The 27,448-nt window shown below is 44.2% G+C and overlaps 2 protein-coding genes across 3 annotated transcripts; both read right to left on the reverse strand.

The window, feature by feature from the left end:
* Window positions 1–303: 303 nt before the first annotated feature.
* LOC147309259 (protein FAM151A-like) lies at window positions 304–18,699 on the reverse strand. 2 transcript variants are annotated; one of them, XM_086272824.1, is made up of 13 exons: window positions 18,034–18,699; window positions 17,719–17,876; window positions 15,473–15,613; window positions 15,218–15,367; window positions 14,986–15,148; window positions 14,620–14,677; window positions 3,099–3,188; window positions 2,869–2,945; window positions 2,612–2,748; window positions 2,197–2,343; window positions 1,357–1,463; window positions 1,102–1,281; window positions 304–717 (listed from the first exon to the last, which is right to left on the reverse strand). In XM_086272824.1, the coding sequence occupies exons 1-13, from the start codon at window positions 18,096–18,098 to the stop codon at window positions 421–423; spliced, it is 1,770 nt and encodes a 589-aa protein (XP_086128950.1). In that variant the 5' UTR covers window positions 18,099–18,699; the 3' UTR covers window positions 304–420. The 2 variants fall into 2 exon arrangements, with proteins under 2 accessions (XP_086128950.1, XP_086128951.1); XM_086272825.1 differs by lacking the exon at window positions 18,034–18,699 and having other exon boundaries at window positions 15,473–15,901; window positions 17,719–17,838.
* Window positions 18,700–19,611: 912 nt separating this feature from the next.
* On the reverse strand, window positions 19,612–27,098 carry LOC147309260 (stonustoxin subunit alpha-like). Its single transcript, XM_086273482.1, has 3 exons — window positions 26,138–27,098; window positions 23,671–23,717; window positions 19,612–23,522 (listed from the first exon to the last, which is right to left on the reverse strand). The coding sequence occupies exons 1-3, from the start codon at window positions 26,191–26,193 to the stop codon at window positions 22,978–22,980; spliced, it is 648 nt and encodes a 215-aa protein (XP_086129608.1). The 5' UTR covers window positions 26,194–27,098; the 3' UTR covers window positions 19,612–22,977.
* Between the last annotated feature and the right edge of the window lie 350 nt (window positions 27,099–27,448).

The raw sequence follows: 27,448 nt of genomic DNA on the forward strand, positions 1-27,448 counted from the left end.
TGTAAATGTTCAAAAATCAGCATTAAAAGTACCAAGTGAGCCTCTGAGAGCACTGATGCCACCTGTGACACTTTAAAGACACATTTATGGATGCAAATAATGCAGTGCTGCAGTCAGTAAGAGAGGCGGGCTGCATGTGAAATGTTAGCTGCAGCAGGAGAGTGTTTCATACGTGTTCAGCTGCTGCTGAATCACAAACCTCGGACAGGCTCACACAGGCTAAGAGGCTAATTCTGGTTTTGGACTTGGTTCCTTTAATAGAATTTATCATGAATTTTATAATAATCATTGAATCATATATATACAGTATAATGATGTTAACTTCAGCAACCCAAAGCAGCAGCATTTATATACACACTGAGACTCTGTGGTGACTATAAAAGCACATTTAAACCTGCTCTCAGCCCACACGTGCTCTGATCACTGAGGTAGAATATACAGGCTTCTGCTTGCTCTGCCTGCACGCTGTGCACGGAGCTCCTTCACCACAGTGACAGCTGCACCACCTTTCTTTGTGTCCACCTCAATTATAAAGTCGTATTTGTCCATCATTCCCAGTAAAGCATAAAGCTGCTCCTGCCCCGTGGGCAGCGAGGCTGCATTCAGGTGTAGAGCCACCCTCTGTGACACCGCCGCTGGGATCCGAGGAGGCCATCTGTGCTCAGCCAGGACTACAGTGACGTATGGAAACAGGCGCTCGACTGTGGACACAAAGACCTGGAGCAAAGAGAAGGACGACTATGAAACAGCCTAAAATGACACGTTTCCATCGTCTAACTGGATCGGCACTGGACATTGTTGGAGTGAACTTGAGCTTGGCTGACCAAGCCTGAGCAGCTAAAAAGCCTTCATGACGAACAGAGGATTGCATTTGCTTGGGGACCGTCTGACAAACATGCAGCTTATACAACTGTTCTCTCTGTGGGGGTGTGATAGTTTCCCAGCCAGGGTGGACCCTCGAGGAGGCTCCAACATTTACACCTGCTCGATTCTAGTTGGATGGATTTCCAGCCAGGTGTGTTAAACGTGACATGCGTCTGCTCTGTTCTTTATTAACGTATTGTCTGCAGACACTGCTTCGGGGGGATCAGATGTGCTTACTGCTGTGCTGTCGCTGCTCTGTAAGCCCTCCATGCTGATCCACACAGGCCTGTGGAGCTCGTCGGCCCCGTAGGCTGACTGCAGCAGGTTAAGAGAAGCCTCCAGCAGCTGCTGACTCTGGACCCTCAGGTAAATTCCCCAGGAGGTATCAGCAGCCTGCCCAAGGGTCTGAATAACATCCTGAGAACACACACATGATTGGCCTTAATAAAAATGTAACCTGGCTGGTGGTTGGCTGGTGATCTACAGATATACCTGCAGTGTGAGGAGCTCTGAGCTCCTTCCAGAACCTTCTACCAGAAGGACTCCAGGTCGACTGCTGTCAGAGGTCACACGAACGACCAGCATCCCGCTGCCCCCACCTGTTAGTGAAACAGAGTATCAGTGTGACTTTAAGGTGGTGCGACAGCAGCATGTGCAGGTTTACAGTTTGACATCATCAGGATGAACAGCTGATCTGTGACATGCTGCATTATCATGAGGTGATGAGGAGACCGCCGCTGTGAAGGGACGGACAGGCTGTGACCACGACTGATACTCAAAGGGCCAAATGTTAGCCGCACCTCTGCAGCAGTCACTTCCCCGTTGTCCAACACGCCGCCTCGGTCCACTGCGGCTTCAAACACTGATTTCTGATCAAGCAGCTGTGCTCTGTATTCTCTGCTCAGCACAGCTGTGAACACTTCTGGCGCTTTCATTTCTACCAAAACAACAGATAGTTTGCGTTTTTCACAATTGTTACTGTAACGGTCAAAATCCCAGGACATCAGCTTTTCTGCCACCAAGAGTCACTAAGAACATCATCCTGATGACCGATGTGAACGAAAGGTTCAGCTGCCACATGACTTCAGTGCATACAGCAAGTTCACTTTAAAAATACCTTGAGAAAAAACTCACGAGGGATCTCTGAATGCTTCGTGGCACAAATGAGGCAGTTTCTTGGTGTTTCTGGCGACAGTGCCCCGCTGTCATTCATGATGTTACCACCAGATGTCGCTAGCATATGTAAAGTACAACTTTGAGAGCGTGCTTTGCCCGGGCGTTTCAGTCTGGCCCGTTAAAATCAGGTTATAAACCCTGAGGTGTAAAACCTGCCTGAAAGCTGACGGAGCAGGGAGGCCCGGCCGGTGACGGGGAGCAAAGGCACAGCCAGGCGGTTCATGAGGTCTGAGCTGTAACCTGGGTGGAGAAACTCCATCAGATCTCCTCCAGGATAGAACCTCCTCACGCTGTCCTGCTTACCTGTGAACACACACAATGAACCAGGAAGAACTAAACAGAAGCAAACTCTTCATCTCAGAAGAAGCTTAAACAAATGCACACAATGAGCAGAAGGTTCAGTTTCCAATGATTTTTCATGTAGTTTTCTAATAATGTTTTTCTTTAGTCTTCAACAACAGTCAGAACTCACTGAAAACAAATCTGTTGATTTGAATAAATCACACACACACAATTATTATTTTACCCAAACATAGTCTGTGTAAGTCTGCTCCATATGAACGCTCCTCACCTACAGCCTGCTTAAATTCTGACAGCGTGGGTTCATATATGTCATAGTAGACTTGCCACGGGTGGGTGTTGTCACGGACAAACAGCAGGTCGCTGACGCTGGGGTTAACAGAGCCCTGCCACAAAGTCAGGCTGAACCTAGACACAAAACATGACAGTCAGTCTGTGGCGCTCATGGGCAGCGAGCAGCCCCCAGTTACTGGTTTGATTAGCAGATTTCCAGTCATTGCCATAGTAAACGTGGAAGTTATCTGTTACCGTGGTGACTGGTTGAGGAGCCAGCTCAGGTGCTGCCAGCCGCTGCGAACCAGCATGGCGTGGACTGGGAACGTCACCTAAGAGACGAAACGTTGACCAGTCAGCTCTGCCGTTCTCCGACACCTCAGAGCGTTCTCATCCCAGCACGCAACACACCGACGATTTGTCCCAGGCGTGTTGGGATGGGAGCGTGTTGAACTGGGACCACTGAAACCTGGATTCACACTTACCCTTTGAGGTACGTCTTTGATCATGTTGTACATTTCTTCCACCGTGGCTCTGGAGTAGGTTTCGTTTGTGAGCTGGTGAATATAGAGGACCTAAAGAAATAAAGCACATACAGCTGTTATTCAGTCAAAAATATAAACCATGTGTTTACCATCTCCACTGTGGAGGCCAGGCCTCCATCACTCTCCATGATGGGATGGCATGTTGCTGCAGGATGCTGTGGTAGCCATGCTGGGTCAGTGTGCCTTCAGTTTAAATAAATCTCCACCAGTGTCACCAGTAAAGCCCCCCACACCAGCAAACCATCAACCCCATGCTTCACAGTGGGAACCGTGCATGTAGAGACCATCTGAAGGAAAAAAATGTCCATCCCGGTTTTCCCTCCAAGGCACGAGCGATAAGCAGAGTTCTGTCCTTTCCTTCTAAGATTCCTAATTATTTAAAGTAACACTCAGGTATGCCATTCAGCGTGTTAGTACGAGCTCGGGAGCAGCTTGGGAGAACAAGAAAACAGAGACTGCTTTAGGTTGCCTTCCCAATCGACTCAAAGGTTTATTTAGTACATAACAGCTTATATAGAGGAAAAAAAGGTTCGTGTGTCAGCAAGTTCTCAGTTCAAACCAGTACAGACCAAATAAGGAAACGTCTTCCTGCCTTGTGAGCAAAGAAGTATCCTGTGTGTAGTTTATCAGTTCAGCTACAATTTATGATCATCCCAGCAAAATACACTCCTAGACATAGAATACAGAGTTCTTTCATTAGTGAATTCTGAAACAAACCACCTGGCCTTTAACGAGCCTTTTTCTAAGAGATAAAGAAAAAGGGAGGATGGGAGTAAGGAAGTGGTCTCGTCTCTGTGGTATTTTCGACCTTGGGGTACCAGCTTGTGAGTCTTACACATTAATTCTTGGGTCAGAGAAAAAGAGAAAAACAACTAGTAGATGGGCCTTATTGAGTAACAGTTTTCCTGTATAAAACAATATCCTGTAAATGCTAACCGTGGTATCAAAATATCACAACAGTTCTCTCCTTTTATCATGAAATGATAACATAGTATAAAGACAGAATGTAATAACATAATATAAAGACAAATCATAAACATAAAACAAATCATAACTGTAACTGGTCCTTCGAGCAAGCTTAATATCAAAAATTCCGAGAGCGTATACATGGTATCACACAACAGACAATAATCATCGAAAACATGCTGCAACGGTTACAAAGGCTACAATTAGTTTCTTCCATCTTCCAAACGTGTCCTGTAGCCACTTATCTAGCCACTGACCGTGACCTGTATTGGCAATTAGTTCTATCTTCAATGCTTCAAGTTTATTCATAGCTTGTGTGAATGAACCGTTAGGGGCGGTATTATTGGGAATGAAAGTACAGCATACATCAACGGTTACTAGACCACAGGTACCGGTCCAATTAACAGGTAAAGCTAATCTAAGAGTATTATTGCACATCCAATAAGCATGTGGGATTGCTCTAGTTAGGCGCGTGACCATGTGTGATTTAACTAACTCCCCCCAGTCAGTATCATTTAATACACCGTCTGGGGGAACAATGATCGAGTCTCTGCTCGAACTTGAACTGTGTGTGTGTTCCTCCAGATAGGATAAAACTTCAGCCATAGAGACAGCTAGCCATGTCTCATTACAGCGTGCACCTGGGGAGTCAGAGAAGAATGTATAGTTATCCTTTGTATAATCTATGTGTGTGTCTGGGCCAGTTAACTTTAGTCTGCGCAGACATATCATACTAGTATTAAAATGGAGAGGGATCTGTCCTAAGGGCAGTGAGGGTTTTAACCTAGTCTTAGGGCGTTTCATTGGGGCGCAGGTCCCTGCGGTGTCATTAGATAACTTCAATAATTCGCCTAATGGAGTCTCAGGGTTAGTTGGTGTGTGTGTGTAAGTAGGCAGTCGAGAGGGCTCAGAGTCAACTGTAAAGTGTCTTTAAGGAGAGCATTATCTCCACCGATTTTCTCTAGTCCCTCAGTGAGGGGGAAACCGGATATGGGGTATCCTACTATTACCTGTTCTGGATTAGCCTTCGAACAGACATAACAGTTACTGTTTCCTAAATCACGAGCGGCTGTTCTGGCATTTTCATACCAGGCGTTAGCTCCTGCTCTAGAGGGTGCATAAAAGGGTTTATTAGTTGCGTCTATGTTGTCATTTACTGATTTTAGGGAGCGTAATGAGTGCATTAAGTAGGTGTCTTGCAAAATAGAGCATGAGGTATAGTCAGCAAAATATGACCTGCAGAAATATGAACATGGTTGCAGTTTACAATACAAAATAGCAAAGAAAAATCCTAAAGTTAATGCGATAGATATGATAAATAACCTAAATATATAAGAAAATATATAAGAAAAAACAGTTCTTCAGTCGTCTCCTGGCCTGGTCCCAGGTTCGAGAGACATAGAATAAGCGTCGTATGATGACAATGGGCATTTCATTTTCTCCATTATCAGGATGGAATGAGTCTAGCTTTATCAGGTTAGACATCATGTGGTACTTCCGGCTTTCTGTTCCTGCTGGATGTTTGAGTACCTTGTCGTTGTTCTTTCAGGCGTTGTGTGTTAATCAGTGATTGTGTGTGTGTATGTACATTGGATCCTGGCGCTGGCTCGCCGGAGATGTCGTCTACCCGTGTGTTTATTTGCTCTGGTTCCGGGCGTTGGCCCGCCGGAGATGTCATCTGCTTGATCCGACGCCTGAGATGGTCCGATTGGGCTGGTCTTAACCCTGCTGGCATGAATCCACTGAGGTTGTCCGTCTGTGAGGATGCTGGTTCTTCGTCACTGCCAGTACAGTCTGGGGCTGGAACACGCGCGGCCTCCCAGAGTGTCCTTGGTTTTAGTGACTTCTCCAACACGCATCTCCTTGTCTCCACTGGTGGAACTGTGGAGGGGAGAGGCTGAGAGAGACAAACTTTCTGATAGTTATTATTCAGTTTTTCTACCAGGTTGTGAACATCAGTGGACAATGCAATATACATCACCTTCTACTAGCGGTGCCCCTCTGGAAGCTGACCATGGTGTTGGAAATAATCTTATTTCAAATGGAGATAATTTGGTTACTGCAGATGGAGTCATTCTAATCTCACAGAGGATTTGAGGAAGTAGTTTGATCCAGGTCATTCCTGTTTCTATCATTGCTTTAGTCAGGCGATTTTTTATGGTCCTATTCATTCTTTCTACAACCCCTGAACTCTGAGGATGGTATGGCACATGATATTTCCAGTCTATTCCTAGAGTTTTAGTACACTTTTGAATTACTTCTGATGTAAATGAAGGTCCTCTATCACTGTTAATCTGGTGAGGTATTCCGAATCTGGGTATTATTTCATTGCACAACTTTTGACAGACTACTTCTGCAGTTTCTTTTGAGGTTGGATAAGCTTCTACTCATTTACTAAATTGATCCACTATTACCAGTAAGTACTTGATGCTTCCTTGTGCTGGCATATGTGTAAAATCAATTTGTAATGTATGAAATGGAAAATCTGGTTGTGGTAAATGCTGATGTTTTGCTTTTGATTTTCCTACATTAGTTCGCGCACATGTTAGACAGGTTGCTAATATGCTTTTTACTGCATGTGATGTTTTCTCAATTACAAATCTTGATTTTATTGCCCCTATTACCCCTCTTTGTCCGACATGACTCACACAGTGAAAATGTCGGGCAAGGACTGGCATCAGGGAATATGGGAGGGCAATCAAACCCTTAAGATTTTTATATAAGCCATCTCTGTCATCCAAGGTACAGTCATTATTCTCCCAATAGGTGTAATCACATGCAGAGGCTTGCTCTTGTATAAATTTTAAATCAACATTTGTTTCTAAATAGTCTGGGAGTGTAACAAGTGGCAGCTGTAGGGGCACAGATAATACTTCCTGTGGAGGTGGGAGCTGTGATGCAGCTGCAGCCTTGGCTGTCACGTCTGCCAAGGCATTACCTGTTGCTTCGTCTGTGTCAGCTGTACTGTGTCCTTTCGTTTTTACAACTGCAACGGCCGATGGTAGCTGTATAGCCTGAAAAAGTCTTTGCACAAGATCAGAATTTAGCAATTTATTTTCCATCAGCAGATCTAAATCCTCTCTGTCTCCACAATGTGCCAAAGTCATGTACGACGCCAAATGCATAGCGGCTGTCTGTGTAAATTGTCACATGCTTATCCAAATGTAGCTCACAGGCGCGTATTAAAGCCATGAGCTCTGCTTTTTGTGCTGAGTGAAATGGTAATGAGTGAGCCTCTAGTATGATGTCAGGCACTGTTACCACTGAATAGCCACAAAGAAATGAGTTGTCACTCGGCCTTGAACAGGACCCGTCCACATAAACCGTGGCTGAGTCTGGGATAGGTGTTTGCTCTAAATCTGGACTTGGTGCTGTGGATTCCTGTATACGTGTCATGCAGTCATGATCGTCAAGCCTGTCTGAGCCATCCTGTCGGTCAGAAGAACACAGCATAGGATCAATAAATGTGCTGGCGAATCAGGTGTGCTGCTCGCTTTTATAGTGAGATTTGCATATGTTGTGTAGTTATGTTTGCTAGAATGGTCGTGACCTGGTGATTGGTGTGTAGAATAGTGTCATGTGAGAGTGTAAGCTTCTCGCAGTCCCTTATCATGATAGAGCAAGCTGCTACTGCCCTCAGGCAGGCCGGCATTCCTGAACAACCACGGACAGCACCTTTGAGTGGCGGAGATCAGCACTCCCTTTAATGCATTGAAAGAGACAGTCATTTCTGTGGATCACAGTATTCGAGGAGGCTTCTCTTTTTTACAACAGTCACGCAGAATGTGGTCATGAAAAGAACAGTCTGGTATCCACTGTCTGCAATAGTTCACCATGCCCAGGAAGGACAACATTTCCTTCTGTGTAGTGGGCCGAGGGACAGAGGTCACAGCTTTGACCCTGTCTGCAGTCATGGAACGTTTTCCGTGAGACAGTGTGAATCCCAAATATTGAACAGAAGTCTGACAGTACTGCATTTTCTTTGCTGATGCTTTGTGGCCAGTCTTTTGGAGGTGCTGGAGAAGCATGTGTGTAGCAGTTTGACATAGTTTTTCACTTTCAGCACAGAGGAGGAGGTCATCCAGTACAGCCCTGGAGGAGTGAAGCTGTCCAGGGTAGCACAGACCACCATTGAGAAAGCAGCAGAGCTGTCCATCATGCCTTGGGGCAAACGAGTCCAAGTGTACTGCTTATTTCTATGTGTGAATGCAAATAACGGCTGTGTGTCTTCATGCACAGGTACTGAGAAAAAGGAGCGGAGCATAAATCCACCACGGTAAAATGTGTATGCAATGCATGTCAATATGCTGTGAACATCTGAAACGAGAGGTGGCAGAGGAATGTTGACTGCATTAATTTGCCTTAAGTCTTGTATGAAACGCCATACGCCAGGTTTGTTAGGCTTTGGCACAGGATTGACAGGAGTGTGGGCTTTATTACTCCTGTAGTCAATAAATCTCCTATCATGACATCTAGGGCTGCGGCTTTTTCGGCAGAAATGGGATGTTGCTTGACATATACTGGCTTGTCGTGTTTTAATAGGTGTACGTGATAAAGTGTACAGTCAATAAATCCTATATCATTCTCACTTTTTGACCACAATGTCATATTCTGGTATTCAGCTGGCAACGTAAGTGCAGAAATAGTACAGTCGATAGGGTAGGTTAGATCTATGTGACGACATGGTGTAGTTATGTCATAAACTATGTCTGAGTTATGTGACAAAATCACTGTTTGACCTTAGAGAAACAAAAGTGTGGCTCCCAGTCATGGGATTACCGGTAGTGGCGTCTGTACACGTTTTTTTTTGGCACAGTGTGTGACATAGAGTACCGGACAAAAAGGATGTTGAGTTCATTCTCTGCTGAGGGTCCAGCTGACACAGAGGATGTTCCTTCTCCATCATGTCGGTACATAGGGCAGAGAAAACATAAGCTGTTATCAGTGTCAGCAAACATTTCACCCTTTATGTTAAATGAAATACACAAATTCATTTTTGCTCTGGGTGTCTGCGGCTGCTGGAAAACTGAGCTAAATTTGCACCTCTAGCTTGTCCAACAGTGCATAAAGCGTTTTATGAATACTAGGATAGATTCATCAGGCTTCTGTTTACACATAGTTACTGCATTTAAGTCAATTTTGTCTCTGGACATTGTTAGCAGGAATTTCTTTAGATTCTTAAAGAAATCGGTGATTTTGTCATTATTTACCCACAAAAACTCTGCAGTTGTGGATGCTTTATCATGCTTTGGGTCTAATTCACCTATCTCTCTTATGAGTTGTGACTCGGTTACTCCAGGAATGCATTGACACAATATGTATCTGTAATCCGGACCACCCAAATGGTGATATCTGGTACTTCTCTGTAGTGCAGAGACAAAGGCTGTAGGATTTTTAAGAGGATCGGGAAGCTCTTTAATAGTTGTCACTAATTCTGAGATTTTAGGGGGCTGAATACAACACTGATCTCCTATTATCATAAAGGGGTAAGTGTCATTGACGTCACTAGATTTTGGTTCTGTTTGTTTACTACCGCGAGTGTTGGCGTGAGGACCTTTGTCATCCTGGCTTTGTTTTTCCTTTTTTCCTTTTAGATAAGACTTTATTAAAGTTCGGGTAACAGGTATTTCTTTAGCTACCTCTAAACCTCTAGCTACGATATCGTGGCGTTTCATGTGGGTGTCTATTGTGGACACTGCCTGATGCAAAAGTTTTTCTTCATAGTCGTCTGAATTTTTTCTCATAAGTTCCTCACATTCTTCTTTCAAAAGTTTTTCTCTTTTTCTATGTTCTGCTAATTCTTCCTTGCGGCGTATATATTGTTTTTCCTGATCCTGTTTAAAGAGATGGCTAAGATCCGTTGCATGTGATTCAGATTTTTCGTCGCTTTCTTTTGAGCTGGTTGGATCAGAATGCTGACATTGTTTACGTGCAGCTGCTACAGCGACTATTAATTCGGTCTCATCGTAATGAGGTGGGGCTGTAGGCTGAACGGCTGAACATGCAAGACTAGCTTTTCCTGCGGTAGGTTTATGTTCTTTGCTAGAGCCTGCACTAGTTTTATTTGATGTTAAAGCATCTACACCTGGTTCCGGTCCCTTTTTCCATAGTGGTAACATTTGATGCATCACGTCGCGGCATTCTATCATGTATTTTCTACAGGACTTTTTAAGCAGACTACTTTTCTTATCGCAAATGATATTCAACATTTCTACTGACCTGGTTTCTGGCGATAATCGTTCGGGATAGGGCTCCGGAAATAAATTAGAATGCATTGAACTTACAGTCCGTAAGTTGTAAACAAAGTCAGTCACATAAGCACTTCCACACGTTCTGGATACGTGATCATGGACGTCTTCACCGATTCGCGGACGTGGGTTACACGTAACCGGAAATGGGAGTTGTACTGAGCCGTTATTTGAGACTTTATTTTGTATTTTATTAATTTTTGGTTTTACAGGTACTTTAGATTTTTTATCGGACCTGTCTGTGGTCTTTGAATAATTCTGACCCATGTTCAGTGATTTCCAGAGGGGTTTACACGCTAGGAGGATTTAGGTTAGTATTTTCGCTGCGGCACAGCTGAGGTCACTTTAAATTTATTGCTAGCAATTTTTGTTTGGGTGAGCAACTCTCACTTAACGAGCAACTTCTCGCTTAACAACAGGCAACTTCCTGTGTCACTTTTTGGTGAGCAACTTCTCACTTAACGAGCAACTTCTCGCTTAACAACAGGCAACTTCCTGTGTCACTTTTTGGTGAGCAACTTCTCACTTAACGAGCAACTTCTCGCAAAACAACAGGCAACTCCCTGTGTCTTTCTGCTTTTAATTTACTGCTTTTAACCCTTGAGACCCGTGTTTTTTTTTTTCTTTCGTTTTTTTTTTTTTTTTTTTAAAGAAAAGTTAAACAATTAATTATTCTTTCACGTGTAAATGTGTTGTGTCTTTCCACTTGATTATAACTGATTTATTCATAACATTTTATATAAAAGAAAAACAAGAAGCACATTAATTCATAGTAATTTAACATAAAATTGTTTGATAGTGTTAATTTGGAAAGCCACAACTCTAGCGGGTCCACCAACACCACACAAGGGTTAATTTACTTTATTCGGGGACTGAGGAAGTCGTCAGTGTATCTCTCTGGATCACTAAGTGAAACTTCGTCAGCATATCCCGTTTTTTTATGGATCGATCACTGAGAGAGGTATAATACGGTCTTTATATAAATATGAAAGACGCATATTTACCTTCTGTCAGTCCATCCCACTTCTGACACCAAATTGAAGGAAAAAAATGTCCATCCCGGTTTTCCCTCCAAGGCACGAGCGATAAGCAGAGTTCTGTCCTTTCCTTCTAAGATTCCTAATTATTTAAAGTAACACTCAGGTATGCCATTCAGCGTGTTAGTACGAGCTCGGGAGCAGCTTGGGAGAACAAGAAAACAGAGACTGCTTTAGGTTGCCTTCCCAATCGACTCAAAGGTTTATTTAGTACATAACAGCTTATATAGAGGAAAAAAAGGTTCGTGTGTCAACAGATTCTCAGTTCAAACCAGTACAGACCAAATAAGGAAACGTCTTCCTGCCTTGTGAGCAAAGAAGTATCCTGTGTGTAGTTTATCAGTTCAGCTACAATTTATGATCATCCCAGCAAAATACACTCCTAGACATAGAATACAGAGTTCTTTCATTAGTGAATTCTGAAACAAACCACCTGGCCTTTAACGAGCCTTTTTCTAAGAGATAAAGAAAAAGGGAGGATGGGAGTAAGGAAGTGGTCTCGTCTCTGTGGTATTTTCGACCTTGGGGTACCAGCTTGTGAGTCTTACACATTAATTCTTGGGTCAGAGAGAAAGAGAAAAACAACTAGTAGATGGGCCTTATTGAGTAACAGTTTTCCTGTATAAAACAATATCCTGTAAATGCTAACCGTGGTATCAAAATATCACAACACCATCGTTCACAAAGTGGAACCAAAGTTCTCCAATTTGGACTCATCTTGTGTTTCTTGGCCCAAACAAATCTCTGCTTGTTGCTTTTCCTTAGTCGTGGTTTCTCAGCAGCTATTTGACCATAAAGGCCTGATTCCCACAGTCTGCTCTGAACATGTAGAGATGTGTCTGCTACTGGAGCTCTGTGTGGCATCTATCTGGGCTCTAATCTGAGCTGCTGTTAACTTGTGATTTCTGAGGCTGGTGACTCGGATGATTGTATCCTCAGCAGCAGAGGGACTCCTGGTCTTCCTTTCCTGGGGCGTCCTCATGTCAGACAGTTTCATCGTAGTCTTGATGGTTTTTCTGACTGCACTTGGGGACACATTCAAAGTTTCCGACTGACTGACCTTCAGCTCTTACAGTAATGATGGGCTGTTGTTTCTCTTTACTTAGCTCATTGGTTGTTGCCATAATATGAATTTCAACAGTTGTCAAATAGGTTGGTACACAGCTAACAGCCCTGACTTCTGCACAACACGACTGATGGTCCCAACACCACCAATGAACCCTGACAGGCTCACCTGTGAGGTGAAACCATCTCAGGTGACGACATCATGAAGCTGAGAGAAGGCCGCAGCTCTGTCAACAAAACAAAGTTCTAATTGCACCTTAGAACACATATGCATCAACACTACAATGAGCGGGTGGAGGGAGGTTTGGAGTCTTCTCCCACTCCCATTCTCTGCGGCCTGCTGGAGCGGGGGGGCTAGTGGGAGGAGTTGGCCGTCCGACTGCGGTCTGGGGTGTGGGGCCTCCCGGCTGCTGCGGAGTCGGGGTGGTCTGCCTCTCCCCACCGCAGGGAAAAGGGTAACACCACCTGGGTCTGGGTGCAATTCCCCCCTCCAGGGGCAAGGGTACCTAGACCCGGTTTGTAGAGTACGCTTGGGGAGTGTGATTGTGTGTACAGCGTCTCTTTATGTCTGTCTCCACGTTGGTTGAGTGTGGAGTAAGTGCATATGAGAGCATGAGGGTGGGAATGGATGTTTGTGTCTGTGGGTGCCTGTATGTCTGTGTCTATATGTCAGGTTGGGTATCAGACGTCACCTCTCTGGGGACACCTCAGGCCCTCCAAGGTTTGGAGGCCTATCTCCACCCACCACCACTTCCCCTGCCGGTGGCGGACTCCCTCAGACATCGGTGCGTTGGTGGTTCTTTGTGTCTGGGGGTGGGCGTCCAGGTACGCACCAGCTCACTCCTTGGCGGCCGCTTGTCGGGGCCTGGGGCCTGGGGCTCGCTCGGGCCCCTTTGGAGGTGGGGTGCCCCCGGCCTCTCGGCCTGGGGCTCGGTCACTCAGGCACAGCTGGGGGCCGGCGGAGCTCACGGGCGCGTCACTGCAACTCCCCCTGACTTCTGCTCCGCGGCTGCTGGGCGAGCCCTCATCTGGGACTCTCCTCAGCTCTTTCTGGAACAGTGGCGCGGCTGCCCCTCTGTTGGTCTTCCTTGGTCTCTTGTGTTCTGGGGGCCTCTGGATGTCTGGAGTTTTGATCTCCTCCATACCCGCTTCACACCCTGGAGGACGGGGCTGTGGCCCCCCCACACTCCCTAGCAGATCATTACATGGAGAAACCTTTGGAATGCAAGCATGCTGATCCACACAGGTATGCACACATGGGTATTCACAGACGCGGACTAAAGCTTTCTTGGCTGCTGCCTCAAAGCAGACTGTGCGCTGTCTATCTTACGTGCTGCACAATATCGTTTATTATTTAGTAAATATTGATATCTATGACTAGCTAGTTTATTGTGATGGTGCTTTGTTTTCTCTATTATTATGTTGCTCTTTGTTGTTTGCTGTCTCCTCTGTTTGTTTTTTTTGTTTGTTTTTTTTTCTCCATACAGGTGACCCAGGAGTTCTTTTTTTTTTTTCTCTCTCTTCCCCCCCCTTCTCACCGTCTCTTCTCCCCTTTGGTTTTCTTTCTTCCTCTCCCCCTCTTTCTCTCATTCATTCCCCCTGTCCTATTTATTAAAAAAAAAAAAAAAAAAAAATGACAAAGGATGAACTGAAGCTCTGCCATCACGTAATGTCGCATACTGCTGTTTCTGATGTCATTTAAAAAAAACAAAAAACAAAAAACAAAAACAAAGGGCGGCTACTCACAGGACTCTAAATGTATTTTAGAGTTATCATTGTTTTCTTTGCTACATAATTCCATATATCTTGCTTTGATGTCTTCAGCATCTACAGTGTAGAAAGTAGTAGAAATAAAGAGAACCATGAAATGAGAAGGTGTCCAAACTCTTGATGGGTGATGCATGTCAACATTAATTCAACTGTCTTTAATTTTAGGGATCACAGGAACATAAAAGCTGTTTTGTCTACTTTAGCTCAAAGGATCTTTTTGAAGCTCAAAGTTCTTCTTCCAGCTTTGAATTCTCTCATAAATGTCACTTCAGGATTCCTTGAGTCTCTTCCTGTTTCTGACAGGAACATTCCCAGAACCTCGTCACATGCCTGGTATAATGGTTCAATGGGGTTCTTACTGCGAGCGTGCCATACCTTCCACCCAGGAGACAAAGTCACATCTGGAAACTTGTCCTGAATGAGTTCCAAAAACCTGAAAAAAGAGGGAGACATAAACATGGACTGATTCTTACGTAGCACTTTCCTGCTCTCCCAAGTCTCCACACCACACTCACCCAGTCACTTTCTTCTAAGCTTTTTAGTGCTTCCTAACTACATTCGTGCTGAGATCGGAGAGCGACCTGGGGCTAGTATCATGCCCAGGGACACTTGGCATGCAGACTGGAGGATCCAGGGATCGAACCACCAACCTCCCGATCAGTCTTTAGATGTTAGACATTTTCCCTTCCTAATTCTGAACTCTGTCCAAGGGTCTGTGTCCGGTCTAGCTGGATTTCATACCTGCTTCCATTGACTGGAGCTACAAAGCTTGGGACGTTGGGGCCTCTGAGGATGTCTGCATTCAGCCACACAGGTCTGTTTATTCCCTTGTTGCTTTCCTTTTGTTTAAGCAGGTCCAGTGACAAACCCACTGATTCCAGAGCCTTAAAGTCCAACTTGATGCCTGCAAACGAACACGCCTTTAAAAACTGTGATCAGATGGACTTTCTGTGGAAACAGTTCTGATCTGTACCTTTTCCAGAAGCCAGTACAGCATCTAACCATTCGTCGAGAGTGTTGTCACTATATATGTCGGGAGGGTGTGCCATGATCGGCACTGGCTTTTCATCAGGGGTCCCATAACCCATGAGAGTGACGTCAGCTTCCAAGATCATGGTGTCACCTGGAAAGATGACAGGAGGCGGTGCTTGTTTTGTCTGTACCTGACTGTAGGTTCAGGCACCGACACCATCAAATAATGCAGTGTTGTCTGTGTGAGTGTTTTTACCCATGAGCGCTTTGTACATGTCCTCCTTGCTGTTGGCTCGGTGAAACCACGTAGCCAAAAGGCCGTCCGCTTCACTGATGTTCCCCGTCTGCACCAAGTACTCCAGCATGTCTCCACCAGAGAACGAGGCAGAAGACGGAGCTGAGGAACACGATTGGACAGCAAGACAGTGACGGAGTCATAGGTACGTAGTCCCTGTCACAGCAGAACTGGGAGCTTTCAGCTAAAACAGCCGACGGTGTGTTTGGGGAGGCTGCTCTTTGTTGGGAGAGCAGCTTGTTTAAAGTTCATTCATTTCTTCAGCTTAAAGATTCTGTCAGCTGAAGCGAGACAGATGGGATTTGGCTTTTAAAGAAGGTTGCAGATACTCATGAAGGCAAGGCAAGTTTATTTGTATAGCACAATTCAACAACAAGGTGATTCAAAGTGCTTTACAGAGACATTAGAAACAAGAACAAATAAAAAGCATGATTTAAAATTGATTAAAACAAGCAAACAAACAAACAAACAAACAAACAAACAAGCAAACAAACAAAACAGTATATAAAATCAAAACAGATAAAATCAGTAGTTAAATGTAAGTTTTGAAATTTAAGCTTAAAGTGTGGATTTGGTGCTTTATTCAAATGCAGCTGAGAACAGGTGAGTCTTCAACCTGGATTTAAATAAACTGAGTGTTTCAGCTGATCTGAGGCTTTCTGGGAGTTTGTTCCAGATATAAGGAGCATAAAAGCTGAATGCAGCTTCTCCGTGTCTGGTTCTGACTCTGAATGCTTTTTTCTTAGTGTCTTTTTTAAAGAAGCTACTGTCACATATTACTCAAAGAGACCAAGGTCTAACAGCACAAAACACATCGTGTAACATTATCTTTGTTACACATTTCATGTCAGTTGATTCAAAAGTCACACAGTTCAAAGCAGCCGTGTACTTTTTGTCCACATGACTATGGTCCTGTCATAAGACCAGAAGCCAAATGATGAGCACTCATGCATCATGGCATTGCAATGAGCTGCAGTATGATATCAAATGAACTTTGATCACTGTAATCACTGATTTTAGCAGCAGCAATATAAAGTTGTGATGCTGACACAGCGAGTATTTAAGTGTTACGTTTGGAGAAGGCACACTGCTGGAGGCTGCAGCACCCTGTGAAACCCTGCAACACTGTGGGCTGTTTCACCTGTGCAAAGACATCTTACTGTCGCTGTACACTCAGGTGAACTCTACATGCAGTAGGTATGTATGTCACAACACTGCCAGTCGTGCACTTTGAGCTTCCATTCGACTTTCAGAACCACGGCTAAGCCTACAGTCTGTGTTTGGCCTTATTAGACAGACACGGTGAAGAGGAAGGAGGGGGACACACGCAGCAAAGGGCCGCAGGTCGGACTCAAACCGTGCTGCACGTGGTCGCCTGCTCATCCAACTAAAGCAGCGCCCTGGTCTTTACAGTGAAACGTGGTGATGATTAGGTTAGGTAAAAGCAGTAATGTCACAGTTTACTGATGGTGTACATGACAGCAGTTAAAAAATCCTGAACTGAAACATTTGGAAGAACTATGGTGCAAACAGAAAACAAGAAACAAAGCTTTGGCACGTCTGCTCAGATTTGACTGTTGTTCAGATCCATCCATCCGTCCATTTGCTTCCGCTTATCCTTTTCAGGGTCGCGGGGGGCGCTGGAGCCTATCCCAGCTGTCATAGGGCGAGAGGCGGGGTACACCCTGGACAGGTCGCCAGTCTGTCGCAGGGCCAACACACAGGGACAGACAACCATTCACACTCACATTCACTCGCACATTCAAACCTAGTGGCAATTTGTATTATCCAATTAACCTATCCCCACAAGCTGCATGTCTTTGGACGGTGGGAGGAAGCCGGAGTACCCGGAGGGAACCCACGCAAACACGGGGAGAACATGCAAACTCTGCACAGAAAGACCCCGGCCTGATGGTGGAATTGAACTCAGGACCTTCTTGCTGTGCGGCAACCACCGTGCCACCGTGCTGCTCAGATCCAATGCAGAGAAAATGCTTTGAAGGCCACAGGTGCTGCAACCAGCTCCAGCTGGACTCTGATATTATTGCAGTTGTATATAATACAGTATATAAGTACAAAGTACTGTGAAATGTACCTCTGGTGATGAGTAATAAATACATTTACTCAGGTATGTTTCATCATCTGGATCATAAACAAAGTTGCATCATTGTTTTATCATATAAATCGTACATATTGTAAAAATGTACCTGGCGTCTTAGTGAGCAGCACAACAGGTACAACGATGACAGTCAGCAGCACGATGAGCACAACAGCCACAGACGACATTATCAGCAGTCGTTTGGGCAGCACGCCACGCTTCTTTGGGCCTCGCTCCACTCGCTGGTCGTCAGCCTCGGGCTCCATCCTGTGGGGATACACGATTAATGCTCGTCGGTCTATTCTGTGTTAGAAGCAGCATTTCAGCATGTTGTAGAGGTTTACCTGACCTCACACATGCATGTCTCACAAGTGTACATGCTGCTTCATCCATTTTATTAAAGAGCAACTGATTTGTCTCCAACCTGTTTTGCTTTCCTTCTGATCCTCCAGCAGTTCGTTCATCTCTCCTTTTGTCCTCTCCTGCCATTCTCACACGTCTCCTGTCTAGGTTCAAATGTCTAAGAAGTCGGAGACCTCAGGGAGCGCTCGCTCTTCTTTTATACGATCCTTTATCTCAGGTGCAGAGAACAGTTTTCCTTCTGATAAGGCGCACACACTCTTCAGTGTCCACTTGCTGCCTGACGAGCTGTGAAGCTCTTCTGTTATGTAATCTTCACTGTTCTGGGATTACAACACACCTTGTAACAAATCTCCCTCTACATATTTTGTCCGTGTTTGGAAGAATTGTGCATTACTCCACAGTGCCACACGGAAACATGGGAGGGATTATGGCATGAACATTTTCACATTTCTACAAACATGTTACTTCCCACAGGTTCGTGTGTCAGCCATCTGTCTCATAGTTACAGCACTGGTTCCCAAACTTTTTCTGCTGCGCCCCCTTTGTTTTACAAGAAAAATGTTTGCAAATACAAGTAATCTGCAATAAATTACAGGCAGTAAGAAAATAAACTACTAACTCTTTTACGCTGCGTCCGCACCTACACGGGTGTTTCTGAACACGCAGCTGTTTCGTCCACGTAAACGGCGTTTTCACAGAAAACTGGGATTTTTTAAAACCCTTTGTGTTTACGTGTGGACGAGGAATACAGAGTTTGTCACGCAACGTCAAAGGTATGCGCCTTTTTTCACGTCACGCTGTGGCCACGTTATTGTTTACATGAGATGAATGGCAGAATGGCAGATAGAGACGAAATACTGTTAATCTGACTGTCTGCAGGTTTACACGCAGTTACTGTCCCTCTGTTTACAAAGGCAGAGACGTCACGGTGTCATTATTTTACTGTAGTTGGTTTCTCCTGTGTAATAATGTTCAACATTGCATCAATACATTTTTTTTTGTTACTGGGAGTTGGCACCCTGTTAGTGAGGTTGCTTAAGCTAAGTACTCTTTAAAATGCCAGAATAGGGAGGATGGAGCAGGTTTAAGTTTATTAGATTGATCAGTGTTGCTGAACTATGAAATATTTTTTGCATACAGGTATAACAGAATAGCTTTAGTGTTGTTGGTTATTTAAACTTGAGTATGAACTTATACAAAATGCAGCAAGATATTAAAAAACAGTTTTATTGATTAAAAACACTATATCGGATTCATATCAGTATCGGCAGATATCCAAATTTATGATATCGGTATCGGACATAAAAAGTGGTATCGTGCCATCTCTAGTCACTATTGGCGACTCCAATAGGGTTACCTGTCAACTGTGGTGTATGTATGTATGCATGTATGTATGTATGGTGAAAGTCCCTCTTTTTGCTCCTCCCCTCACCTGTGGATGGACGGTGCTGTTACCGTGGTGACAGCTTGGATGTGTTTCAGTCCTGCCTGGTTATCACTGCAGGAATCTTTCACATTTATTACAGGTAATAACTCTGATTTTTCTGTGTGTTATGAACTAAATGTATCCTGATACACACAGAGATGGATGAGCAGAGGTCACATGATGAAAGAACAAACATGGAGTCTTTGATTGATTTAGATATTTATTGATGAATGCAAACAAACCTGACACTGAACCATCGTCCAGCAGAACAAACCTGATCACATGACCTGCTGACCCAAACAGTGCAAAGCTCCATGGCAACAACAACAAACAGCCTCACATATGTTAACAGAGGCTGTTAGAAGCACAGAGTCTTTACAGTCTTTCTCCTGTTTGGACACAGATCTCTGCACATCTTCATCACAGTTACTCACAGACGTGCAGAGTGTGTGGATATCAAAGCTAAGTTTCCACCATGTTTGTAGTCTGTACTGGGACTCATGGAGCATCTCTCTATGAGCACTCAGTGCTTTAAACAGTGAGTCCCAGTTTAACCAGCAGCCTTCACACCACACATCACACAGACATGGAAACTTCAAACCTCAGACTGAAGACACCATCAGAAATAAATAGATTGTGATGAAGATGAAGAACTGCAACAGTTTGCTGTGGTTTCTTCTGTTCCTGTCAGAAATAAGAGTCTGGCAGCACTTTGCTCTCCTTCCACATGTTTAAGGAGGAAGTGAAGAAGAGCGAGTGAGTCGTCTTCCTCTGTGGGCCCAACATCAGGCAGCAGCCACGTATTTTTAAAAACCCAGCACACTGCTTCAGAAACACTGAGTCAGGTGACCAGAGTCATGTGATCAGTGAGGTCTTCACTCAGGACGTCACTGCTTCAGGACCTGATTCAGAGGTTTATAAGGACGTGGATCATTGGTGCTGATGTTGTGTGAGAGCTGGTGAACCATGGGGAACATAAATAACAACCAGGCCATCAGCAGTTCTACCCCCAGCTCTAACACCTACATAATACACTATACATATAGTTATATAGGTTATAGTATGTTGTATATACACGTAGCTGAAGCAGTTTCATTTGTAGCTTCACGCTGCACTTCACATGTTTGTCCACCAGATGGCAGCACAGAGGCCTGTGTTGGAAAGCTTTGAGTAACCAACCAGGAAATATCTGTGTGTAAAAACAGCAACACAAGAATCCAGGATGAAGACAAGAAACTCAAAGCTCACAAAACAGGTGGAGCTAATTTTGTGACGTGTTTGTGTAAAAACACCACAGAAGTGAATCATCAAAGTTTCCATGTGAGCTGATGATGCTGCTGCAGAGTTTCTGTGAACCTCCTGTGACCCCGCCTCCTCATACAGAGACATCTGATTGCTCTTCAAACTGCATCACGTGGACACATGTGATTGTGTGTTGTAGTATTGATCCCAATGCTGGTATCAGTCCTGGATCAATAACACTGGATGGATGCGTTCAGCATGGAGCCCTGAGCTGTGTTACAGACAAACATGGAAACTGACAGGTCTGTGTCATTCACAGTCTGTAACACTTCTAAACAACAGAGGCTGACCCAAGTGCCTCAGAGCCAGGCACGCTCACATCACAGCTCTCTAAATAAGCCAGTTTCAAAATAAGAGCTGAAAGCTGTGTTTGCTTGTGTTAGCTTATTATTGTGGAGACTAACATTCAGTGATCATGTGTTCAGACTCATAATGATTACTCTCAGAAATCCTGATCTTTGTATTTACTGTGTGTTGGATCAATAACTGAGATTCATGGTATCACACAGCTGTGCTGCTGCTGATGTCAGCACATCTGGAACAATACGAGGTATCTGCTAGCAGACTGAGCAGGACGTGAGACCTGTGGACTGTTTAAAGCTGTCCCTCCACAGCTCACTCAGACCTGATCCACACCTCAGTGATATTCTCTGACTTCCTCAGTAGAGACAGAAACCATTCAGATCTGGGACCATCAGCTGACTGATGATGTCACACAGACTGTGTTTTTCAGGAACAGTGATTCTGATGTGAGCCTGCTAGCTGACAGCAGACCTGATGAAAGCACATGTTCACATCTGTGAGGACAGACTGGACTCTTTGACTGCACCTTGGTTCTCCTCAGAGGTCTGTACAGGAGCATGTCCACCCCCACTGAAGATCTCAGTCACTGTGAAACATAGAAAGCTGCTTGTGTGGCCTCTGCCTCACATGTAGATACAGCTACAGGTTTCTCTGTCAGTCAGACTGAAACAGTGTCCTGATGCTGCATCATTCAGCTCTGTGCCCCAGTCAGCATCACTGGGAGCTACCAGTGTTTCTGCCCTTTTCCTGTAACACTACACTCAGCACAGGCTCAGCTGGTATCCAGTGTTGGACTTTGGCTTCAGCTGCTGTGATAGATCCTCTAACATAGATCAGCTCTGCTACATGTTGTTAGATAAGTGCAGCTGCTGTCATGTCCTGATGTTTCTCTGGCTCAGCAGCTTCTCCATCAGAGGTTCACATGGAGCTGATCCAGTATCTCCAGTAACTGTGTTCTGTGCCTCACTGGTTCATCCTTCTGTCTGTGTGACGTCAGTCAGATGTTGAAGTTAAACTCTGTAATCTTCACTGTGTCACAGAGTTCAGTGAGTCCCGTTATTCACAGTATCAATCAGATCATCAGAGAACAGCTGATCAGCAATCAGTGGTGCCAACAGCGCCTCCTGTGGTGAGAGGATGCAATAATGCAATGTAGCATTTTTCCACTCAACACTTGCAGTCATGGAAACTGTCTGTTGGATCTGTGTGACGTTGCTTTCTTGGTTAGAGTTCCTCACAAATGTCCAGATGATTCTTCTAATGAGGCGTCGACCATGTTTGCAGCTCTTTGGAAGAAAACGTCGCCCTTTGCCATCCTTACTTTTCTTTGACTTCTTCAAATGCAGCTGAACTCCAGCTGGTATTTTCTTGGACTTTGCAGCTGTTTCTGGTCATCAGTTCATTCCTGCAAACCTCTGAAGCTGAACAACAATGATGCTGCATTGCTGGCTGATCCCAAAAGGTTGATTCTGTTCATCTGGACGTTTTCAGAAACGTTTGCTCACTGATCAGGTGACTTCTTCAGTCTCAGCTGACTGCAGCTTTACAAGCTTCCAAACAGCACATTTGCACAATGACTGAAAGCAGCAGCACCTGATATATATGATACTAATATAATACATATACATATATAATCCATACTAATGATGAAGGAACTGAGCTCACAGTCCATTGTTCATTCAGTGAACTACTCAGTTTATTTTGGGCCTCAGAAATGCTCACTCTGTTTGTACATCACTGTCAGCAATAGACTCATTCTGCTGTGTGGACAGGAACACATGTGACATCACTTCCTGTTTGTTTGTGACTGAAGAAGTTTACAAGGAATCATTTAGAAGAGTTTCAAACATCAACTGATTGAATCCATGAATCTGAAAACGTGTTTGTGAGTGAAAGAGACAGACATGTACAGACTGAACTATCTGTTCAACAGTCAGAGTGTTTCTGTAACAGGAGACACTCTTTACACTCCACTCAGCACAGGGACACTGAGCCACCAGGAAACCAGAGAAACATAAACCCAGGATAAAGAGTTTGAGTGAATGTGGTGTTGAAGGTGTGGAGGTGGATCAGAGTGTCAGAGGAGACTCTGTAGAAGGACAGAGTGCCAGCAGGACAGTCCACATACACTGCTGCTCTGTTAGAGACAGAGGAGGAGGAGGAGGAGGAGGAGGAGGAGATGGATGTTACTCTGTTATTGTGCCTGACAGACTGAGGACCATCATCAGAGCAGATCAGACTCCAGGATTGATCATTGAATCCAAACAGACAGTCACTGTCTCCTTTCCTTCTGATGCTTCTGTAACTCACTGATATATCAACGCCTCCTCTCCACTCAACCTCCCAGTAACAGCGACCAGTCAGACCATTTCTACACAGCAGCTGATGATAAAAATCAAATCTGTCTGGATGATCAGGATATGACTGAACCTTCCTCACAAGTGTCACCTTCCTGTTGTTGTCAGACAGTTGGAGCCATTTGTTCACTGTGTTTGTGTCGATTGTGAGTTGACAGGAATCTGATGGAGAGAACAAACACAATCCAGCTGCAGTTATTGATCCATCATCTGTTCATTGATTGACACTTTGATGATGACTCCTGACATGATGAAGATGGTTGAATGTGTGCTGCTTTGTTTTCATGAATCCCATTAAAAACACACTTACACTTCCTCAGACCTGGTCTCAACCATCGGACTCCAGCAGGCTCCACCCTGAAAGGAGGAGGGGGGTCAGAGCAGCACAGTCAGCATGCACACATGGACATTACATGGCTCTCACACACACACTGTTACACACTGAGCTCAAAGCTCGGCTCCACTGTTTTATTCAAAGAAATCTACATTTATTTATCAGCACATTTAAAAACAGCTTGAGCCAAAGTGCTGCACAGAGTAGAGAGAAAATAGGAAACATACACAGTAATGACTATAAAGACTGGTCAGGATTGAAAGCTACAGAGTACAAATGTGTTTCCAACCGGCTTTTAAAAATGTCCAGTGTTGGTGACGACCTGATGTGAAGGGCGACTGTTCCAGAGTTTGGCTGCAGCCATCGATAAAGCTCACCTCTGTTTTTACGTCTAGTTCTGGTCAGAAGCTGCTTATCTGCAGACCTGAGGGCTCCACTTGGATTCTTTTGTTAAAGAGAGATAAGATGGAGCCAATCCATTCACAGATTTAAAGACAACCAGATCTGGAAGTGGATTCTACCACGTACTGGTAACCAGTGGAAACAGCTGGTGATGGGTCGTCTAGCACAGACCCACCGCTGGAACCAGACAATTGATGAGGGAGAGAACTGTGACAGCGCCGTTCCTTCACTTGACCTCAGTCGCTCTCGTCTGCTCCCTCGTAACACTGCTCTTTATTGAGGTCACATGAATATGCACAAGTTCATTAACATGTGACGTCTTACACAGGTATGAACAAAGAGTACCAGTCTGTGCATAGCGTGTGTGTCTGTGTGTGTTCCAGATGTGACCCTGTGAAGACTCCCCAAAGCTGGTGCTAAGAGTCCAGCGGTCCCCCTAACAAAGGGCTCTTATACTTAACCAGACACAGAGCAGGTGTTCTCCTACACCATAAATCAGTAAGAGAAGGTACGACCTCTCTCATGACCTTAAGGTGTGTGTGCATGCCAGAGCACTCTGGAAGGCACACAGAGTCTTTACAGACTACTGAGGCTACGTCCACACGTACACGGGTATTTTTGAAAACGGAGATTTTCCGTTTTCGTTTTAAAAAATAATCCCGTCCACACATAAAGGCAGAAATGAAGGAAAACGCTGCCAGGAACATGCCAAAGCAGCAGGTGGCGCTATATTCCTAACCTGTAGAAATGTTGGCCAATCAGAAGTCTAGAAGCCTTGGTGGGAAAAAGTAAACAAAGCTGGGGCATAGAAGCAGAACCGAGTCGTATGTGTGGAGGGACAGTAACTGTGTGTATATGTAAGCATTTAAACACTGCAGAGAGTAGAATTAACAGTAACAGTATTGTAGAAATTCATTTCACCCAAACAATAACGTGGCGCACAGTGTGACGTCAAAAAAGGCGCACACCTTTGACGCTGCGTTTTCTGCGTTTTCTCCGTTTTTCTCGTCCACACGTAAATGCAAAAACTGAGTTTTCGAAAATATCCACCCTGGTGGATATTTTTGGTGGATAGCTAATAACAGCAGTCTATTTAGCAGTAGCTGCTCACGTTGTTATAAAGTAAAGGAAAACGATATGAGCATTAGGTTCTAATGCGTATCTGCCTTGAATTAGACGTAGGTGCTAATGGCAGCCTACTTAGCATTAGCAGCTCAGATTGTTGTAATGCTAGGGTAAGCATTACAACAATGTTGTAATGCTTACCCTAGCATTACAACATTGTTGTAATGTTAGCATTAGCCGTTCACATTGTTAAAAAGTAAGTGTTAACATTAGTGCATAATGCTAATTCGCATCAAATTAGCGTTAGTTAATAACGGCAGCCTATTTAGCATTAGCAGATAATGTTGACCTTGGCCCACTGGAAAAGTTAACAACTAAAGATTTAGGAGTGTTTCTCGATAGCTCTTTCTCATTTGAGAAACAAATAAATTCTGTTATTAAAACCAGCTGTAAGGTTTATATTGTTGATTGTCATTTATGCTTAGAAATATTTACTCATATATGCTTAGAGTTCTATAATCGATTGCATAATGATTGAGGTTTGATCCTTAGGCTACGTCCACACGTACCCGGGTATTTTTGAAAACGCAGATTTTTCTATGCGTTTGCACCTTTCGTCCACACGTAAACGGCGTTTTTGGTCACTGAAATTGGTTCGTCACTGAGATTTTTAAAAACTTAAGTTACAAAATGTTGTCTCTGTCCAAATATTTATGGACCTAACTGTAGGTCTACTTTTAAGGAAACTCTCAACATGACTTATCAGTTATCATTAATGTTCCTGCAAACAGACTCCTTGGAGACCCCCTACATAAATATCCACGTACTATCCAGCTAGACTAGTGTGTCTGTCCCTGAAAATATTCCTGCATGTGTGATTGTTCATGTCTCATCTGCAGGAAACAAACAGGAAGTGAGTGAAGGACACAGGAAATGTTTCCAGCTTGTCCTCCTCTATCAGACATTCTCTCCATACCTGAGAGTGTCCAGTCTCCAGCCTGGATCCTTCAGTCCAGACGACAACAGCTTCATTCCTGAGTCACCTGGATGATTGTAGCTCAGATCCAGCTTTCTCAGATGGGAGGGGTTGGAGCTCAGAGCTGAGGCCAGAGAAGTACAGCCTTTCTCTGTGATCAGACAGCCTGACAGACTGCAGACACACAAAACAACAATCTATCTTTTAAAGATCATTTTCTGTTTGTCACAATAACATCTATCCATTTACATCCATTCAATGTAACTTTATTTAAAAGTGACAATTCCCAACAGACAACAACAGTCGTCTGAAGCTGTTTAACAGTGTAAGGCCTCCAATATTAGAGAGAAAGCCCCAAAAACCAGACAATCCACTGTGTGCAGCACTTGGTGATGGTGGGAAGGAAGAACTCCCTTTGACACAACGATCCTCCCAGTGAAAACAGGCTCCTGGAGGAGAATCTATCAATCAATCTTTATTTATAAAGCACTTTTCATACAAAGATATAGCACAAAGTGCTTTACATGGTTAAAAGCACACGAGCTGCCGAGTTTTGTAAAAGTTGTAAAGTTGAAATATTCTTCTTAGGAAGACCAGAGAGCAGGGCAGTAATCAATGCGACTGGTAATAAAAGCATGCATCAGCATCTCCGTGTTGGCCCGAGAGAGAATAGGGCGGACTCTGGCTATATTTTTTAGATGATAAAATCCAATTTTGGTTACATGTTTAACATGTGGGATAAAACCAAGCTCAGAGTCAAAAATAACACCCAGGTTTTTCACTTGTAGCGAAGGACATAGTGAAAATGCCTGTAATTTAGACAAGAGTTTCTCTCTCTGAGCCTCAGGACCGACAATTAAAACTTCAGTTTTGTCCTGGTTAAGCTGTAAAAAGTTTTCTGCCATCCAAGATCTTATATCCAAGATACAGTTAAAAAGGGCATCCATTGGTCTGGTGTCATCAGGAGACACAGAGATGTACAGCTGCGTGTCATCAGCGTAACTGTGGACGTTCACTCCATGCCTCCTGATGACACTGCCGAGAGGCAACATATACAAATTAAAAAGTACAGGGCCTAGAACCGACCCTTGAGGCACACCACATGTCATTTTATGGATCTTAGAGGAGCATGTATCCATACTCACCATAAAAGATCTGTCAGAGAGATAGGAAGTGAACCAGTTGTGTACAGCACCAGAGAGGCCCACCATGTGTTTCAGTCTGTTTAAAAGAATAGCGTGGTCTACTGTATCAAAGGCTGCGCTTAGATCCAGCAGCACCAGGACTGAGAGCTTTTGGGCGTCCCAGTTA

The sequence above is a fragment of the Aulonocara sp. 'chitande type north' Nkhata Bay genome, linkage group LG18, assembly GCF_057382095.1.
Source record: "Aulonocara sp. 'chitande type north' Nkhata Bay isolate Kocher_YH1m ecotype deep benthic linkage group LG18, A_spYH_male_GT1.1, whole genome shotgun sequence".
Taxonomy (NCBI): domain Eukaryota; kingdom Metazoa; phylum Chordata; class Actinopteri; order Cichliformes; family Cichlidae; genus Aulonocara; species Aulonocara sp. 'chitande type north' Nkhata Bay.

Excerpts from the sequence above, each read along its gene's own strand:
- LOC147309259 (XM_086272824.1), bottom strand. The coding sequence starts at position 18,098 with ATGGCAGGAGAGGACAAAAGGAGAGATGAACGAACTGCTGGAGGATCA. Across the intron at positions 15,368-15,472 it reads CATGTACAAAGCGCTCATGG|GTGACACCATGATCTTGGAA; the intron begins GTAAAAACACTC and ends TCATCTTTCCAG. Across the intron at positions 2,749-2,868 it reads CTCCTCAACCAGTCACCACG|GTTCAGCCTGACTTTGTGGC; the intron begins GTAACAGATAAC and ends TTTTGTGTCTAG.
- LOC147309260 (XM_086273482.1), bottom strand. The coding sequence starts at position 26,193 with ATGAAGCTGTTGTCGTCTGGACTGAAGGATCCAGGCTGGAGACTGGAC. Across the intron at positions 23,718-26,137 it reads TGGAGACTGGACACTCTCAG|GGTGGAGCCTGCTGGAGTCC; the intron begins GTATGGAGAGAA and ends TCCTCCTTTCAG. Across the intron at positions 23,523-23,670 it reads GAGACCAGGTCTGAGGAAGT|ATTCCTGTCAACTCACAATC; the intron begins GTAAGTGTGTTT and ends TCTCTCCATCAG.